This window comes from Sarcophilus harrisii, chromosome 2, assembly GCF_902635505.1.
Source record: "Sarcophilus harrisii chromosome 2, mSarHar1.11, whole genome shotgun sequence".
Lineage (NCBI taxonomy): Eukaryota > Metazoa > Chordata > Mammalia > Dasyuromorphia > Dasyuridae > Sarcophilus > Sarcophilus harrisii.
The window spans coordinates 595672489-595692765 of record NC_045427.1 but is presented as its reverse complement, the minus strand read 5'-3'; the positions used below and the strand labels follow the sequence as shown (position 1 = coordinate 595692765).

At 37.7% G+C, this 20277-nt stretch overlaps 2 protein-coding genes across 5 annotated transcripts in view; one reads left to right on the top strand and one right to left on the bottom strand.

The window, feature by feature from the left end:
• The window catches only part of WDFY4 (WDFY family member 4), a 486698-nt gene that overhangs the window by 37546 nt on the left and 428875 nt on the right, over positions 1-20277 (top strand). The gene's annotated exons all lie outside the window — the stretch shown is intronic.
• Positions 1-20277, bottom strand: part of ARHGAP22 (Rho GTPase activating protein 22) — a 398531-nt gene that overhangs the window by 344463 nt on the left and 33791 nt on the right. Inside the window, exon 1 of one of the 3 annotated variants that reach the window (XM_031956286.1) lies at positions 9302-9968. The exons of the other annotated variants lie outside the window; for them this stretch is intronic. Coding sequence (XP_031812146.1) covers positions 9302-9335 — 34 coding nt within the window. The 5' untranslated portion in view covers positions 9336-9968. Of the gene's footprint in view, positions 1-9301; positions 9969-20277 lie in introns of those variants that run through there. 3 annotated transcript variants of the gene reach the window in all.

The window sequence follows — 20277 nt, the reverse complement described above, 5'->3', positions numbered from 1 at the left end:
AAATCTAGGAAGCAGGATGTTATTATTGGTACCTGTAAATTATTCTAAAACCTATCAACAAAATACTAACATCTTCTACTAACACAGATGTTCTTGAAAAAGTTTTAAAAAAAGAATGAAACAGAACATTTTATTGACACCAAAACAGAAAATACAGCTAGCTAGACACACTGGCCACTTACATTGTGAAGGATATGAAAAGGAATTATGACAGAGAAAGATACAGTTGAATTTGAATGCTGTAAGGAAGTGGTGTGTTATTAATGCATCCAGAATCAGTATAGGACCAGTATACCCAACGGGCAATTAGGATTTTCTTAGCAAGGGACATGCATGTATTTTTCAAGGAATTGGGGACAGGGAAACTGGTCAGCTCTATGTGATGATCTATAGTCATGGGTATTGACTTGATCTGATCAACAGAGGCTGTTCAACTCTACAAGAGCATATGAATTTCCAAGTCAATAATTTAAGAAAAAAACTGGTTCTAGGACTTGAAAGTGTCATGATTTGTCAGGAATATATCTTGAAATTCCAGATCCCCAAGATAAACTTGGCAAAAGGTTATTCTCCTCCTCCCCATTTGGAACAGAAACATTCTCATGACATACTCTGCCTCTCACAAAAATATTTGAGGAGTCACTTGGGCTAAATCTATGATTCACTGGACCACATCTTCCCTTAGATCTCAGTGGAGGCAATCCAGAACTCTGGGCCAAAGAGCCCTGAAAATAGTAGAGATTTCCTTCCTCCCTGGCCCCATCCCAAACCCAAACTACCAGCTCTCCTTCCAGCCTGACCCCTTGAAGCCCTCAAATAGGGAGAAAATCTTGAGAGAGACTGATTTAGCAATTGTCTCTGAAGTGTTGCAGCCCCTACCTTTCCAGAAGCCACAGCTACACATAAAAGTATCCCTTTTTAAAAGAATCTGGGGAACAAAGCGCTCTTTCTGGGGATCATCAAAAGGAGATTATGATTGAGGTGGATAGTGAGCTTGGGGGTTCCCTTCCAGTTCATTTGAGATCAAGACAGAGCTGAATAGCAGGAAAAACACAGGAATGAATATTTAGGAAAGTGTAAGCATCTTGAAGGGAGGAATAGATTTATTTTTATCTTTGCATTCCCAATGCCCACCACAGAGCCTGAAGCATGCTTTTGTCTAGATCTGCCATTTCATAGGTGTAAGAAATTTCTGGTGTGGAAAAGGGAGTTTCCCTTCACCAAGGCCAAAATTCTTCTCTTTCTCAAAATCTTAGAGAATTGCCAGAGATATAGGGAAGTTAAATATTTTGTTCAAGATTACATATATTCTATGGAAAAAAAAAACAGAACTTATTCCAAGGCCTTTCTGTTTCCTGAGGTGCTCTTAGTAAGTTCTTAGTATATATTTGTTGACTTGTTGGATAGAGTTAGGAGACCTGGGTTCAAAACCTAGTTCAGATACTTGGAGATAGCATGGAATAGTAAAAGGCCCTGAGTAAAAGGTTCTGAAAACCAGAGTTTAAATACTATTTTTGATATTTAGTCCCTTTGCATTCTTGGAGAAATCACTTAACTGTTCTGTGCTATGGGCCAGAACTTGAAACAAAGTGCTAAGTCAGTGGAATTAATAGAGACAATGGTTATGTATCCTGGTGCTTAACAGTTCTCTAGCCCAGTACATGTACTTAGTACTTACTATAGTTCTACAAGATTCACACCTTTAATAAGAGACCATATAAGCTCAGAGAAGCTCAGGCAGAATCAGAACTAGGGAAGACAGAGACCATGGTGTAGTCCTCCTGCCTCCCCCACAGAAACCAAGACACATTCAGGAGGACCTCAAGAAGGTGGCAAAGCAGAGAAGACAAAGGACTGTCAGTAGGAGCTTAAGCTCTCGGAACCAAGGAGAGAGATAGGTCTCTAAGAAAGCTAACAGGCTCCAGGCAAAGAGATAAGACTTGGAAAGAGACAATAAAGGATTTGGACCTTAATCCCTGGCTGCACTTGTGGTGATTACTGAACTGAAACGAAGGCTGCTTCCGGATAACCCCAAGAAAACCTCAACAGAGAATATTACATTTTAGAGAGAATATTACAGTTCTGATCTTCAGTTTCCTCAATTGCAAAATGAAGGGGTTGGTGTAGATGGCTTCTTAATGACTTGCTGCTGCATTATTTGCTTAAATCACTTAACTCATCTGGAGCTGTTTCTTCATCTGTAAAATGGGTTCATAACCCGCAATGATCTCAAAAAGCTATTGTAGGACTTTGTGACTCTCAGAATGCTTTATAAGGGGGAATTATTATTGTTACTGCCTAAAGTTGCTTTTCTGCTGCCTGATGTACATATTGTAGAACTGAGCATTTCCAGCTCACAGTACCTTCTTCTTTGATATTCTCTTTTGTCTCTTTTACCTTTATCTTGTATGTGTCCATTCATGAATATTAATCAATAAACAAGCACTTATTAAGCACCTATTATATGTTAAACATATGTGCTAGATACTGAGATACAAATAAAAAGAATGAAACCATCACTACTCACTAGAAGTTTTTGTGCTAATGTATATGTTTTCTCCCACAATAAGAACATGATCCTTCGAGGGCAAGATTAAATTGTTCTTTAGGTTTTTATTCATTTCTTCTACATTTGTTTTGTGTAGATTGATTTATGTATATTAATCAATCAAAAAACATTGATTAAGCACCTTTGATCAGCCAAGCTAGACACTGCAGATCCAAATTCAACCAATGAAACCATCCCTACTCATAAGAAAACTGACATTCTAATGCATATGCTGTCTGAGAGTTTTCTATTAAAATGTAATGTCCTTGAGGACAGGAGAGGAGGACTGGGACAGTTTTTGCCAAATAAGTGTCTGACACACAATAATCAGTTTTTAACTGATGGATTGACAATTCCAAAGTTGTCAAATGTAGCCCTAAATTAAAAGATTTTCACTCAGTTTTATGAAGCATTTAACAATCAGAAATGCTAAATGAGTTTTGTAAGGCACTTTGTAAACCCTAAAATGTTCTATGAATCCATGCTATTATTCAGAAAAGCGTCTTCTTGTCCTTTTGCAGAGTGAAGAGTTCTCCAGCAAAGAGGGTTTATCTGCATTTTCTGGGCTCCATTTATAATTACTCTGATGCACCATCTGATTCTTAAAATAAATCTTTACTCCAAACACATGCTACATTTTGAGTCCATGTCTTGAATTTAGGTCTCTAAGCCCTGAATTTGAGATAGATATAAATAGCATCTATTTAGTCTTATCTCACAGGGATCCTTTTAGTATTTAAAGGGGTTAGCATGTAATACACAGAACTACAGATTGCATTCGTCTTTATTATCTGAGCTTACTCCTTATTTTCTCTGTTAAGATAGATGACATACACAATTAAGATGCTCTGCTGATGTGGCCTGTGATACCTTTGCCTTGACTGGTTCCAAAAGTAGAGACAAAGCAAAAACCAGGATCTAGTGCCATGGACAACCAAGGAGTGCTCAGATTACCTAAATCTCTTATAATTTTGTTGTTAATCTGAGTGATAGACAAAATGAGCTGGGAACTTCCCATTCTTGGATCTAGCTCTGTTCCATCAAAGTCCCTTTCAGAACAGTTTTCTATTCCTTTATGTATCCATCCACCCCTTCTGTATTTAATCCCTATTCCTCCCTCCTCCCATCTGACCTCATGAATTATCATTGCATTGATTATAGTTCTTAAGTTACCATTGTTAAATTGTTATCCCAATTCTACTCATTTCATTCTTTATCAGGTTATAAAAAAGACCTCAAAGTTGTTCATTTTATGATATTGGTATGATAGTGTAAAATGTTCTTGCAGTTCTTCTAATTTCTCTGTGCATCAGTTCATGAATTTTATTTGTAGTACAAAATTTTTTTTTAATTTGGAGTACAAAAGAAATAGGAAAAGTTTAAAGTCTCTCCTCCATGTTAATAGATCAGTCAATGACCACATGAATGCTTGTCATGGGGAGTGTAGTCCACTAAGTGGGATGCAAAGAAGTGAAAGTTGAATTCCTATCCATAAAACCATTTACAGTCACCATAAGTTGCTTATTCTTTTTTTTTTTTCATTAAGCTTTGTTGTTGTTAAATCATTCAACTGTTTTCTTTATGAACAAGGTACCATAGCATACATATGCTGTTCATTAGGTTTTCTTGGCAAATATGTCAGAGTAGTTTACCATGTCCTTCTCTAGTAGATTAAAGCAAAATAGTGGTTAAGAAACTTACCCAGGATTACACAGCTAGTAAGTAAATTTCTTAGACTGGATTTAAACTCAAGTCTTCATAACTCTGGGTTCAGGGTTCTATCCACAGAGCCACTTAGCTGCCTCAGGTTGGGGGACTCCAAAGCCCCACAGATATTAGGGCACTCTCCCAATTTCAAAAGGATGGAAGAGACAAAAAAATGTTCAACACTCTATCCAGCCAGAAACAAAATGTAGTGGTCTCTCCAATTACTACTTGTGCCTTTAAATTTACAAGAATCTGATCCTCTCTGAATCAATATTTCTTCCTTTTTATATAATGTAAGAGCAAGAGGTGTGACTATAGGATAGAGTCTGATCTCATAATGACTTAGCTCTCCAAACTAATTCTATTACTTTAAGTCCAAGCCTTATATTTATGCTCATTTACAAAGCCAGATCTGCACAGTGAGAAAGAAGACTAAGTTTGGAGTCAGTAGGGCATGGTGACAGTTCCTGGTTCTGCCATTTGCTAACTGTAGTGACATAAACAAATTATCTGACTTCTTGGATCTCATTTTCTCATTTGTAAAATGGTAGGTTAGATTAAACTCTTGAGGTCAAAATGATCACTTTTGAGGTTCCTTCCACCTCTCAATCTGTGAAGCTCCAACTTAACTCTGACCACCCAATTAGCAAGTACAGAAGTGTTGGCCCTATAGTCAGGAGGATTTGAGTTCAAAGTTAACCTCAGATATTTATTATCTAGTTAAGTCATCTAACCTCAATTGTTTATCCAGCCATCCACCCCTCCAAAAAAGGAAGGAAAGATTCAAGTTCTGGAGACAACAGGACTCAAACACAAATCTCTCCTGACTACATAGCACCTTCTTTCCAGCACCCGGCAGGTTCTTTGTGTGGTTCAAAGTCCTGTGGCATCCTATATCATAACTTGTTGAACTCTTCAGGAGAGAGAAAGAGGAGGGATAAAGGGAGAAATTTAGGTAATGTAAAAACACAAGATATTAAAAAAATTTTTAAAAAGAGAATGAATTAGAGAAAAAAAGCAAGTTTTACATAATAGAGACTTAGAGTTTTGTGAATAATTTGCATGTGGAAATGCTCATTTTATCTGGTGTTTGTTAAGTCAAATTTTTTTTACTGCCTTGCTTCTTTTTAATATAGACCAAGCTCTTCTGGGTCACTTAAACAGAACTCGAATTACCAAACCGAACCAAACAAATGTTATCTTGTATTATTTTATCATTTTAAATTACATTAAATGTAAGCTTGTAGCATTTTTAATTAAAAGGAAAAAAATAAACTTGATGAAAAGATTTTTTAATTAAATGTGATCTTGTAGGATTTTTTTAGTTAAAAGAAAAAAATAAACTTGATGAAAAGATCAGACTTAAGCCTCTCAACATTAGAATTGCAGAAGCAAAGTTTAAACAAACAGGAGTTCTGAATGACTCAGGTAAGTCTGTTAAAGGTGACAAGTTAGTCAACATAGCGATGATTTTAGCCCAATTGAAAACTGCTTATGTTCCCCAAAACCCATACCTCCGCTTGAGGTGAGCAATTTATTTTGCTGACAACTGAAGTTGAAAAGTGAAGATTTGGATGGATGGTAACTAGACTCTCCTCTTTGCCTATAAGGCAAAGGAGAAGGATGTTTGCTTAGTAGAGAACTGGACTATGACCAATTGGAGAATAGAAGATAATTCTTTGTGAGAGTCACCAGGCTAGCACCAGCCAATATCACTACTTAGATCTTCTGTTGGAATCTGTTCTGAACTCATGGGTAGAGTCACTTTAAATGTTGTACACTATTCCTAATGAATAGAAAACAGCCTACTAGATGTGAGATTTTCCTAGGTTAAAAGGTATCTCTTTCTTCTCAGATATTCCTAGAGCACTTCTGTACCTCTCCCTTTCCTCATTGTATCTTATTTTATACTAATTTGTGTACATGCATATATCCTCCCCCTGAAGGTTGTACTGGTAAATGTTTAGCAACTTGATTTTCAAAAAAAAATATATGCAAGATTTAATTTTAATATGTATTAACATTTTCTCCATTACTTTCTTAAATCTATACAATCAATAAAATCATAAACTGAGTCCTTATTTGCAGCATTTGCTTATTTTTGAGGTGTAAATGCTTACATTGAAAATGTAACAATCAGAGGCCATGGAGTTGGTTCTAGCATACTATTGTTCCCCTTCCTCTCATAGAATGTAAGCACTTTGAGATTAGGGTGACTTTTACATTTATGTGTCTAGCACCTAGCATATTTCTGTCTCTGTCTCTGTCTCTTTGTCTGTTCCCTCCTTCTCTCTTCTCTCTCTCTCTGTTTTTCGGTCATTCACTCTTTCTTTCTTCTCTGTCTCTGACTATGTCTGTCTCTGTCTCTCTTTCTACCTTCTTCCTTCTCACCATCTCCCTTCCTTCTCCCCCCTTTATATATATATATATATATATATATATATATATATATATACACATACACACACCCATATATATATGTTATCAATTGATATTCAGTGTCCACTATATCCATCTATCTAGTATGCTATTGAACTCAATTGAATTAAGGATCACTTAGTAGCACTAGTTAAAGTTGTCATTGGTATAAATCAAGCTTGTTGATATTATTACCAGAGGTGGTAATATGGGTTAGTGGTCTACCAGTATTTCAAATCTATTTAATTCAATTCTAACATTTTATACCTTTTCTTTACTCACACAATTACACCCTTAGTTCAGCCCTCATCACCTCTCATCTAGATTATTGCAACAGTCTCCTAATTGCTCATCTTAATTCAAATTTCACTCCCTGACTCAATTAAACCTCAGTGATTTTCTGTGGCCTCTCTAACAAAATATACCCCTTTCTATTTAGCTTTTAAAGACTCCCACAACTTGGATCTAACCTATCTTTCTAGTTTCATTGTATTTTATTTCCCATTCTGCTCTCTGTGATTTAGACAAACTGACCTTTTCTGTGTCCTTCACATAAAACACTTTATTTTCTATCACAGTGCCTTTGTGCTTGTCATTCCCATAGTAGAAATACACACCCTTCTCACCTCTGGTCTATGGAGTCCCTCTCTTCCTTCAAAACATAGCTTAGATGCCATCTGCATGAAGCCTTTCTGATCCCACTAATTGCTAATGCTCCCTTATCCCAAACTATCTGGTATTTAACAACATTGCATTTTTTTTTCCTGTCACTTACTGCCTTCTCTATCAGGATGTAAGCTCCCAACAAGGAGGCACTCTTTCATTCTTTGGTATTTGCATTTCTAGCACCTAGCATGATGTCTGGCACATATTTGGCATTTAATAAATGCTTGTTGATTTACTAAATTCCTCACATATGTGGTAAATGCTTACTGTATGCAAATCCCTGTGCTAGGTGTTGCAGAGACAGGTATAGGGGATAGAAATAGGGATAAGGATAAGAACTAGCCTATCATTTCATCAGGAAACTCCTAGAAGATGAAATCCCCTCTACCAAGGCTGGTCAGCACCTTTTCTGCAATCTTTAGTCTAAGAAAATTGCCTAGAGCAACAATAAAAGTTGCTAGCTTGTAGGAGAGCTTAAGTGACATTTCTTGGGTGACTCAGTCAGGTGTTGGGCATACTAAGGCAGAATAATGTCTTCATGGAACTTACTTTTCATTGGCTAGGTGATGATGATATGGAGATAAAACATGTACTCAAATAAGCAAATGTATAGCATATACCGAATCATTTCATAAGGAGAACACATTAAAAGGAAAAAAATGCAGAGTTGTATGAACTCTATAGATTGGTCAGATAATGCTAAAACAGATGGATTTCTAAGTGGAATCAGATTGAGTGTTTTCTGCTATGGGTCTCACATAGGTTTTGCCTTCACTTTAATATTAGATATGGCAGGTGGTCAGCCAGAGTACATTCTTCTTTCCACAAACTCTGTAGGGAGTGTATGTTTTCCCAGTTAATTACCATGAAAGCAACTGATTGATAAACAGTAAATTATATTTTTTGATACGAAGATGTATGGGGGTCTAAGGAGAACAAGGTAAAATGGGCTTCCCCTCCAGCTAAGCACCTCAGGGTTTAAGAAGGAGCTATGATTTCCCCTGAGTGTTCATACATTCACTTACTCCAACCTGTTCCACATTGGAGAAAAGGGCTCACACACCCAGCCTAGATCATCAGCCTGTCTTTTGTCATGAATCGCATCCTCTTATGCCATCTTCAGCCCAAGTTTTTTCCTCGCCACGGTGCCTTTCTCTCTCTTTGTCTTTTCCAGCGGTGGACAGAGGCTGCTTCTCCTCTGTCTGTGGTGCTGGAAGTAATAAAGCCCCCCTAATAGCTTCCTCCCTTTGCTCCAGCCACCTGGCTTCCAGACTGCACTCTAGTTAGACCTCTTGGGAATAGCCACTAGATTGTTTTAACAAGAACCTAATACCTGATCTGCATGGAAGCCAAAAACTACATTTGACTAGGAAATGTATTCTACAGACTAAAATGTATTTGTGATAGTGAAAACTGGACTTTTCTTCCTTTTTTAAAAAGAATAAAAAGTTTTACAAACTTAAAGTTGCTCTGCAGTACCATGCCACATGATTACCCTGAGAGATTAAAAGACAGAGGGAACCCCATGAGTGGTCTAAGATGGGAAGGGCTGTTAGTCATGTAAATTGCACACGGGTAAAGAATGAACGCTCTTGGATACCACAAACAAATATCTCCTGTGCGGATCTTAGTAGTACTAAGTGCCCTCTTCAGGTGGACAATCTCTGATTGCCTCTGGAACCTGTGCTGCTCTTCCACTGAGCTCATGGGATAGCAGAGTGGCTCATAAAGGATGCTATAACCCTGAAGCTGAGAGCCTCTAGAGCCTCCTGAAAAACACCTGCCACAAAGCATCTGGAGCATTGACCGACAGCCTTAATCTAACATCCATCAGCAATGTGTAAGAAGGGATGGGGCGGGGGAGGACAATTCACAATTTTCATAAAGATTAATGTAATTAGAGAAATATAATGGTTTAGGTTTTTTTGGGGGGAGCATAATAGGCATAAAAGTTGTACTTACCTCTTCTTGCCTGTCTTATCTTTGGACTCAACATATTCCTGCTTCCGGGGTGTTGTTCCTTATAGTCCTGAGCATGCTGTCAATCTCCTGGCTTGTTGCCTCTCTCCCTGTTGCATCTCATTGTGACATATCCCGTCCCACTGGCAGTAGTTTCCCAGATCCCAGCTTCCCCAGTGAGATTCAGTTCACCTCACTTTCACAACTGGCCTTGGAAGGGATGTCTTGCATTTGACTAAATAAACCTTAATGTATTATTTATCCGGCCAAGAATTAATTCCCATCCAAACTAACCATTAAGTGCCTCAGTAATTACTGTCGATAAATCACTAGAGCAGAGACATAAGGGGCTGGACCTGGCTCTTTCCCCTAATTGGCCACACTTCAATGTTATTAATATGCCTCAGTAAGAGAAGCAGGAGCCTTAAGGCTCGTGTCCCCAGTCCCATGCACTATTTGTGCAGAACGGAAGCTCGGACTCCACAAGAATCAAATGAAGAGCGAGAATCTGAGATCCTGTCCAAGGCTGAGTTAGAGGAGAAGATGGGAGGGGTGGAGGCTGTCATTGGGGGGATGGGGGAAGGGCACTGAGAGCATGAGGCTCATAGCAGATCTGATAAGGTCCTACATTAGGAGAAATAATAAGTGCACTGGTCCGCAGGGAAGTGTTGTGTCAGGATGCCCACTGAGTAATGCATTGAGTGAGATGGGGCTGAATCACTGCTGGGCTTGTATTTCAGCAAGGGGTGGGGGAGTGGGAATGAGCATGAGAAAGGGAGAGGCAGGAAGAGAGCAGGCAAGGGGAGAGAGGGAGAAAAAAGAGCAAGCTCCAGTATGGCCACCATGGAAATGCTACAAGGTGGCCACGATTAGGAGATCCGAGAGAAGTCTCTCCCTCAGACTGCCATGCAAGCAGGGCTGGGAGGGAGCCATCTCAGAATTCCGTCTAAACGCCTGAATCTGGTCATTTTCAAAGCCATTTGGGGAGGTTCTCATGGAAGCAGTAGGGAGAGAATGCTCCTCACAGAGCCTGATAGATAAGGGACAAAGAAATGATGCAACAATTTAAACCAGATCATGGGAGGGGGAGGGAGGAGAGGAGTCAATTAATTTTGCTGCCTTCTATTTTTCCTCCCTGGCCTGCCTAGGAGGAATTATGTAAAAATCTCTTTCCCCAGTGTGGAGAGATATTTTTCTCTTAGAGCTAAATTGCACCCACTCCAGTTTTCTGTTCCTCCGGAGAACATTAGGAGTGGGGAGATCTCTGGGAGGAATGCTAACTACCACTATTTACATATCACAACCATTCTTTCTGAGTTAATAAGGTGCTCTGCCAACAAGCCTATTCCTTTGCTCAGCAGTCTCTTAATTTTTAAATGATCTGTATGGGGTCTCAGTGTTCGGCTCCCAACACATCAAATTACCAATCATTTAATACTAATAATTCTTTTCTTTATATGCACTTCATGGCTTGTCACTGAATCATTCAGTCTCCATCTCTGAATCCAAATCTGGGCATTTTATTGCTAACGGTTCAGCTTTTTCTGAGTCTGACTTTTATAGTGCTGTGAAATCTTAGAAGGCTCAGGGTTCAATTAAAAAATCAAAACAAATTTTTACCTTCTGTTTAGATTCCCATAGTGTCCTCCGTGTGCTAATGTAAAGGGGAACAGCTCTGTGATGCTAATAGTAGTGATGGGGTTTCTTTGGGACTTTTAACACCTTTTGGGACAATAGTTGAGAGCACTTGAGGGAATGAATGGATGAGCATTTGCCAAGTACTTGCTATGTGCCAAGCACTGTGTAAAAAGATAGATATGCAAATATAAAGTCAAGATGGCCCCAGACTTCAAGGAGCTTATATTATAATGAAGGGAGATAACGTGTTTGAATGAGTAGTGGAGTGGCTAGGGAGGGTTATTCTGATTTGAGAAATCACAGAGATCTGGGAGGTATTTACTTAGATGAGCCAAACTGACTGAAGAGAATCTGAAAATGATAAGGGAGTACATTCCAATTATAACACTTTCTTAAAAAGGGGAAGTGTCGATTCTGAGTTTTAGTGATCTCAGGAAGCAAGGAAATATGTCATGGTGGGTCTCAGAAGATCCCTTTGGAAAGATGGAGAAGAGCACATTGGGTCTGGGGGAAAAAAGAGTAGGGAGAGAACAGAGACCTTGCCTCAGCTGCATAGCAGAAGTAAAGAATTCAGCAGGAACAATGAAGGAAATGAGAGCCCTCAGTTTCCCTTCTCCAAGCCCTTCCGGAGAGATGAAAGCTAAGTTGTATGAGCCTTGAAGATGGGGAGATAAGTAACAGTTTTAACAATGTCAGTGACTTTAGATAAGGGTTCTCTTCTTGAGTCACTGAGAAGGGAAGGCAGATGAGGAAGTCAGAGAAGTAAAGACTCTGGTGGTCAATGGCAATCAAATGAGTCTTATCCTCAAGTCAATGGGCTGCAGGCAGTAAGTATTCATTTATAAACATATTCCTTTATTCTGCTGTAAACTGTGTTTTATGGAACTAGTTTTACAGAACTAGTAGAGAACATCTCATCAAAGATAGCTAGGTGATGCAATGGTTAGTGCTGGACCTAGCATCAAGAAATTCCTAGTTCAAATTTGATTTTAGACACTTACAAATTATGTGACACTAAGCCAGGCACTTAATTGTGTTTGCCACAGTTTCCTCATCTGTAAAACTGAGATAATATTACCTACTTCATAGGGAATCAAATGAGATAATATTTATAAAGCATTTAACATAGTGCCTGGCACATAATAAGTGCTTTATAAGTGATTATTTCCCTTATTTCAATGTAGACAAGTCCAAGGTATTTCTAAAAAAGCAGATCTACTAACATTGCTATTTTTTGTCCTTTGTTCTTCAAGAGGACCAATGACTTGAGGAAGATGATGTTTTGACTTGGAAATGATTTGGATTTAAGTGAGGCAGAGTTGTTAAAGTAGTCAGTCTTGTTCTTTCCTCCAGAGCCATCTGGGTCCAGTGGCCAGATATAGATCCAGATGACTGGAGATGGCCCCAGATGCAATTGGAAACTTTAGCCTCCTGAAGTTAAGATCTTTCCCATGTCTCAGTTTGTCTGAGGCAACACCCATTCTGTTATTAAGACTAAATAACAATCCACTAGAGTATATTCCTAACCAAATGTAGATTCTCCTGGAGAGCTGGTCATAAGAGGTCTGAGCTATACTGACATAGTATCTTACTGTATCTTACTTCCAGGAGATATGGAGAGCAGGGAGGATTTTTTAGTAACCTATAATGAGTCCTCAACATTTGTCTTTCTCCATGGCCAGGGAATCATGTTATCTATGCTCTGTGTGTAAATTGTTCTTTCTTGGAAAAGAATGCAGAGGGACTTGAAGAATACTTCTCAACTTTGCAAGTTAAATCATATTTCTTTCTTTTTAATTGGAAAGGCTTCAGTGTAAAAATAACGAAAAAAGCTATAGTAATAGCCCCTGAGTTAGGATGCTAGAGGATGGGAAAATGTGAAACAAAATGGGAAGAAGGACCACTGAACCAGTGAGTGGGGTTTGGGGATTATAGACACTGTGAATGAAGCAGCTAGATGGTGTGAGAGTACACAGAGGGCTGGACTTGAAGCCAAAAAGACTCATCTTCAAGAGCTATAAAAGCTAACCTCAGATAATTACTGTTACCCTGGGCAAGACACGCATCCCTGTTTGCCTCAGTTTCCTTATCTATAAAACTGGAATAATAATACCATCTACTTCCTAGGATTACTGTGAAAATCGAATGGGATAACATATGTAGAGCTCTCGGGAAGCCTTAATGTACTATATAAATGCTAGCTAATTATAATAATGAGCGCTGAGCATTATAGACTTAGAGCTGTAAGGGATGTTGGAGGCTATTCTAAGATGCTCATTTCATACATGAGGAACTTGAAACTCAAAAAGCAAGAGAAAACTGACTTGATGAAGGTCATACAACTGTTGAGAAGCAGAATTTGCATAAGAATCCAGATCTCCTGGCTTCCATTATGGCAGAATCCATTGCCTTTCCTGTCTAGTGGAAAGTGATAGATAAGATAAGCAACACAATGATCTCCCTGTTTTTTAAGCAATCATTTAAGAATAAGATCTTTGCCAAGTTTTGCAGATAAAGTATGAACAAAGTAAGCAGAATCACTCTCTAGACATTTAGATTAATTTGAGTACAAATATTCCCTGACGGATTTCCAGCTTTGCAAAAATTAATATGTAAGCAGATATTCCTTTCTATGACTGAATTGTTTCCAATTCAATTCAATCAAATAAGCATTTATTAAGCAGCTACTGTGTGCTAGGTACTATTACACTGGGTATATAAAGACAAAAACTTAATAGTCCCTAATCTCAAGGGACTTACTTTCCATTGGAGACTAGCTACGTTCATTTGCTTATATTCATAAGCAACTGCAAAAGATATTAACATATGAACCAATTACTCCAGCCTACAGACTCAAATTTTCAACTGTCCATTGGTCATATGTAATTGGATGTTCTTAAGTTCAATATGTCTTGTCCCCTCACCTAAAAACCTTCATATCTTCTTGGCTTAATTTCTTTATTACTATTGAAGGTACTACCATGCATTTAGTTGCCCAGGCTCATAACTTAAGTACCATCATCAACTCTTCCCTGCCTTTCACCTGCTTCCTATCTCCTGTCCAAACCTTTTTGAAACTCTGTCATTGTGAACTTTGTAACATCTTTTTATATACCCCCTTCTCTCTTCTCACACCTCACTTCAACCACTCTGGTGCAGGATCTTAACCCACCATACTAGACTATTTTAAGAGTCTACTGCTGGGTTGGCTTGCCTCAAGTTTCTCCCTTTCAATTCATGCTCTATTCACTGTTGAAAATGATCTTCCTAAAATTCAGATTTGACCACGGTAAGCTCTCTTCCCCCCATCTCTTATTCAATCAACTCCAGTATCTCCCTAGCAACAGTACACAGAGTACAGTATTCCTATTTTGCAGCCTTAGACAAGTGATGAGAACTTGTTTGCTCATCTTTGAGATGGAATTCTAGGTTCACCAATTTAGAGCAGGCAGTCATAATATTTGCACAAATTCCTTCAGAAAGCCCTAATAAGGATGAAATAAGAATGAATGGGAAAGGGATTTACAAAAGAATAAAGCATTATCTCACCATAAGTTATTCTTATTTATTAAGTAACAGCTAAGTGCAAATAACTTCTTTAATTGCTGGACATACAAAGATAATAAAATATATGATCCCTGCCCTCAGGGAATATGTAAAATATTATGATTATTGTTGTTGCTATTTCCTTAAGAGAAAAGATATACAAAGTATACTACAAAATAAAAGATTTGTGTGTATGTGTGTAAATATAATGTGTGCCATATATGTATTATGATATATAATATGAATGTGTACATGTGCATGTATGTGTGCATTCATTCATGTGTTTATATTTATGTGTGTGAAAGTGAAAAATATTTTTTACTTTGTCACAGCTTATCATTCTACATTTCCTCCTTTACTAAGGGAAGAATAAAGCCCATCAATTCTGTCGTCCCTAAATTACTGAATCCCATATTTCAAAAGAACTTCAGAAGCAATCTAATTTAACGTTCTTGAAGAAAATCTTCTATAAAGCATATCTAAAAAGTAGTCTTTCATTCTTTTCTAAAAAATCTCTAATGAAAGGAAACCTATTTCCTCATAAAGCAGTCCATTACATTTTTGGATTGCTCTAATTTTTGTAAAAGAAAAAATTCCCCAACATCAAATGAAATCAAACCAGGTTTGATCTAGGCAAATCTAGGTAGATTCTCATCTATTGTTTCTGCTTCTGCCCTTTGGGGTTAAACAACAATTACGAGCCTTTATCAAAGTCACAATCCTTTATATATCTTTGGAGTCAATTCCCATAGTCCCCATCCATTTGTATTCCATATCCAGTGCACAATGGCATAGAAAAGAGAGAAATGGATTTTCTGAAGAAGACTTGCCTTTGAATGCTGCCTCATGATCTTACCACTTTTGTAACTCTGAGTAAAGCATTTACTCTCTCTAGGTAGCAGTTTCTTCATCTATAAAATGAAAGTTGGATTCCATGATCTCCAAGGTTTATTCCAGGTCTAAATCTATGATTCTGTGAGTCTATAACTCAAGACCACTTTTCCAAAATCATCTATTTCTTCTTTCTGTTCAGGTGGTCCTTAGTATACTCCAATGGCAGTATTATTTTTGTTACTGCCTCTGTCAATCTCCACCCAGATTCATTCCCCCATAATTTCTTTTTCTGCTTCCTAAATGTCTTCACATGAGTTTTCTTAATATATAATGTTGACATATGTATGAATAGAGCAGGTAAAGAAGTGTCTGAGTCTGGGGAAGGCATTTTAATTGTCTCTTCTCCTTCCACTTATGGAAGGACACTGAGCTGGTAAAAGAATTAGTATGGAGGAAAAAGTGTGCCATTCATAGAATATAAGCCAGGTATATACCAGTATCAGCAGATTTGGGTTGTAACCAGATTGGTTTCAAACTAACCGTGACATCAAATATAACACAACACTGAAACAATAACTAGAAGGAGCCAACTCAATAAATATTTTTTAAATACCAAGAGTTTTTCTAAATATTGGAGATTCAAAGAAAGAAAATAAAAAGCTTTTCCCTTAAGAAGCTCCCAATCTAATTGGGAGGAGGGAAGGAAGGAAGGGGAGACACAACAAGAAATGATTATGTACAAACAATATATACAAGACAAATTGGAGATCATCTGAGAAGGCTCATTAATGCAGGAGCTTTAAGAGGGAATCTGGAAAAGCTTCTTGCAAAAATTAGGATTTTAGGGACTTGAGGAATCCAGGAAGCCAGTAGGGTAAAGGAAAGGAAGGAGAGACATGAGGGCCTAACAGTAAAAATGCCTGGGAAATGGAGTGCCTTCTAAAAAGATCAAGTTGACCAATACACCAAAAAATATATAAGGAACTAGGTTTTCAAGGGCTTTAAAACACAAAAACATATACAAAAACTCTGTTCTTTTCTGCCTCCAGTGCAAGTTCCTCAAAGGGCATTATCTTAATTCAGATCAGGAGTAGTACTTAGGAGTAGTTAGGTTTACACCTGCTGTGTAGTCATTTTGGGTACCATATAGATCCTAATTTAATGTTATGTTTGATCTGGCTGCACCACTAGGTGAAGATGAAGGTAAATCTAGGAGCATCCTGCCTTCTGAGCTTCTCTTTATTCTCAACTGCTAAGCCCAAGAGGGTTTTAATTAAAAATAACGTGCTTGTGGTCACATTAAAAAAGGTCTGGCTCCTTTGCTGATTGTTTTTTTTTTTCTGTTTGGCTGCTCTATCAGAGTATAGTGGTCCTGAATTAGATAGCAAAGCCATAGCCATCATCATTATGTTCAAAAAGCATTTATGAAATGACTCTCTCTGCATGGTTCTCGGCTAAGGACCACAGAGTAAATCGATGTACACAGCTCCTGCTCTTCAAGGGTCTATTACTCTAAGATTGTGACTTATATGACATAAAGCAACAGACCAGTTGAGTCAGAAAATGAGTGAATCAATTGAATCTTTTGACTTCTATGTAAATTACCACCTTTGATAGAAAAGTCTGATTTGAAGCAGATTCTCTGCTTACCTAGAAGTAAGGATGTGACTCTAGTAGGGGCAGACACCAACATAGACCACTTCACAATCATTGGTTAGTGGAGAGAAAAGAACATCTTTATGGGACATGCATGTGTTAGTTACATTCTTAGGTATAATGAAGCTAACGGGGGCTGCTAGCATTTTATACATGTAGATGGCTATTCCTTGGTGACCCATGAGAAACAGCAGTTTATAGGGATGCTGAAGAAGGGATGTCAACTGCATGGGAGGTTGGATCATAGGGTCACAGACAGGCCTTAGAGAAAGTATAGGTAAGATCCTATGGATTAGAAATTGGCAGGGAAAGAAACTGGAAACTTAGTGGATGCCCATCAGTTAGAAAATGGCTGAATAAGTCATGATATATGAATGTTATGGAATATTACTGTTCTATAAGAAACAATCAGCAGGATGATTTCAGAAAGGACTGGAGAGATTTACATGAACTGATGCTGAGTAAGATGAGCAGAAATAATAAATTATTATACATAGCAACAACAAGATTATACAGTTATCAATTCTGAAGGATGTGGCTCTTTTCAACAATGAGATGATTCAGGTCAATTTGATTGATCTTGTGATGAAGAGAGCCATCTACACCCAGAGAGAGGTCCGTGGGAACTGAGTGTGGATAAGAACATAGATCCACATTCACTTTTTTGTTGTTGTTTGCTTGCATTTTATTTTCTTTCCCATTTTTCCTTTTTGATTTGATATTTCTAGTGTAGCAAGATAATTGTTTAAATATGTATGCATATATTGGATTTAACATATATTTTACCATGTTTAATATATATTGGATTATTTGCTATCTCCGAAAGGGAGTGGGAGGGAAGAGGGGAAAATTGGAGCACAAGTTTTTGCTAAGGTTAATGTTGAAAAATTATCCAGGTAAATGTTTTGAAAATAAAAAGCTTTAATAAAAAAAGAAATTTTAAAGGAAAATCAAATCAAGGGGCATGGGAAACTCTTAAGAATGATCCTGTGCAGAAGACAACAGAAATAATTCCAATAAGGAAATAAAGGGAAATTGTTCAAAGAGTACAAATTTGTATGTGGACAGTGCCTTAGTATTCAACTGAAATATTTGAAGATATATGAAGAAAATGAAGGCAAGGACAAGTAAAAAAAGATGAAGGCAAATATATGATATGGGCTTGTTGGAATTGTGTCAATAATAACAGCAAAAACAAAAAACGCAGAATTAACTGGGGATGACAATGAATATTGGCTTTTTCTGCAATTCAGGCAAATATATCATATGGACCTGTCTATATGTACAGGCATGTATATGTCTATATAAGCCTCTCTGTATATATAAACATGTATCTATGTATGTGTGTATATATTAAACATACATATGTGTATATAGAGATTCATAGATATATCTATATACACATATATATTCATCTTTGAATAAAAAGAAGAGGTATCATGGCCTCTGGGCAGGTAGATTTGCATAGGAAGACTCATCTCTTCTTGAGTTCAAATGTATTATCAGATACTGATTGGCTGTGTGATCCTGGGCAAGTCACTTACCTTGTTTGCCTCAGTTTCCTCATATATCAAATGAGCAGGAGAAGGAAATAGCAAATTGCTCCAATATCTTTGCCAAGAAAACCCCAAATGAGATCATGAAGAATAAGACATGACTGATAAACTAATGAATAACAGCATCATGATGAACAACATCACTATAATAGAGTCTTAAGTTGCTAAAAGTGTGACAATCCTAGAAGTTGATCCAAACACAATGTGCCACCATCAACTTTCTGATATCTAACCCTAACATAAAAAATCTTAGAAGATCAGTCTGAAATTCAATCAGTTTGAGATATTCCTAGGCTACCTTTAAGTATTTTGTGCTTTTTTCCCTTCTAGAAGAGTTAGAAATGATGACTTGTTCTGACCCCCACTCTCACATATAGGTTCACATCCCATTACTGCCCTCTTATTAGTCACTACATCAAGTCCAAATGGCCTTCCAGTGTCTAGCACTTTTATCTCTATAAAATGTTTTGCAGTCAGTGTTTAAAAACTGGCCTCCTCCCTCTCAAAAAAGTATACCAGACTTAATTTTAAGTTTCGACTAGCAAGTTCTCCATCCCTTTCTTAAATCTAGCCAATCAACACAACAATAAGTCCTGAATTGTAGCATTTGTAGATTTCCAAGATCAACATCCAATTGAAAAATTTAACAATCAGCTCTTTAAGATGTTGGAGTTGACTCTAGCACACCCCGTCTCTGAATTATTTGGGAGTGGTCTGTTATCCAGATCCTGTCTTTCCATGATGACATAGTCACTAGCCACCTTGGCTGCCATTCAATCAGTACTGAATATTTCGATGTTCAGTAGACTGTGCTGAGTACTGGCTAAGATTATGTCCTAGCATCTACTCTTCCAGGAGAGTCTGTTTTAGTTGGACTAAGTGGAATAGGAAAAATAAATAGATAAATGCAATATAAATTAGGATATTACATATGTACAGCTATATCTACAGGCAGTATAATATGGTGGCTAGAGAGCCTGCTTCAAATTCCAGAAGGCCTAATTTGAGTTCTATCTCTTACCCATACCAGACTCTGGACAAGTCATTAACTCCTCAATTCTCCTAGTTAATTCTCTAAGACCATGACTTGTCTGTAAGACAAGAAGGCAACTTATATAAGTAGAGGGAGTTTTCACACAAGGAAGTGGAATGTATGGAAAAAAGTCACAAGTCTAGGTCAAGGAAAGTAAGTACATGAATGAGGAGGAAAGTGTTCTGAATGCAGTGACTTGACCACATGATGATCCAGCCCATGACCTTGATCTCAGGAGCACTGTTTGCTGCTCCCTGGGGCAGCAAAATATAAGCAATTAATCACAGGTATAGCAATTAAACTCATGAGATTGCTAGAAGAAAGAACAAAATGTCAGAGAACATAACATTCCCCTTCTGTTCCCAATTCCTCCACTATTCAGAGAGTTTTAGGGGAGCATTGAGGACATCTTACCCATCATTCAATATACTGCATATCCTCTCAAAGAGACCTCCCAAATGCATGGTTCGAATCACATTATTTCCCTGCTCAAAAAGCTTTCCATGAATTATTAAATAAAATCCAAATTCAGCATTCAAGATCCCCTAGAAACTAACCAAAACCTTTCTTTCTAGCTTTATCTTGTATTATGCTCACTTAAATCCTTTGTGCTTCAGCCCAATTGGACTATGTGGCATCTTTGAACACACTCAGCTTTCCCACTTTTATCCATTTTTTGAAGTTCTTCTCTGTACCTAAAATGCTCTTATTGTCCA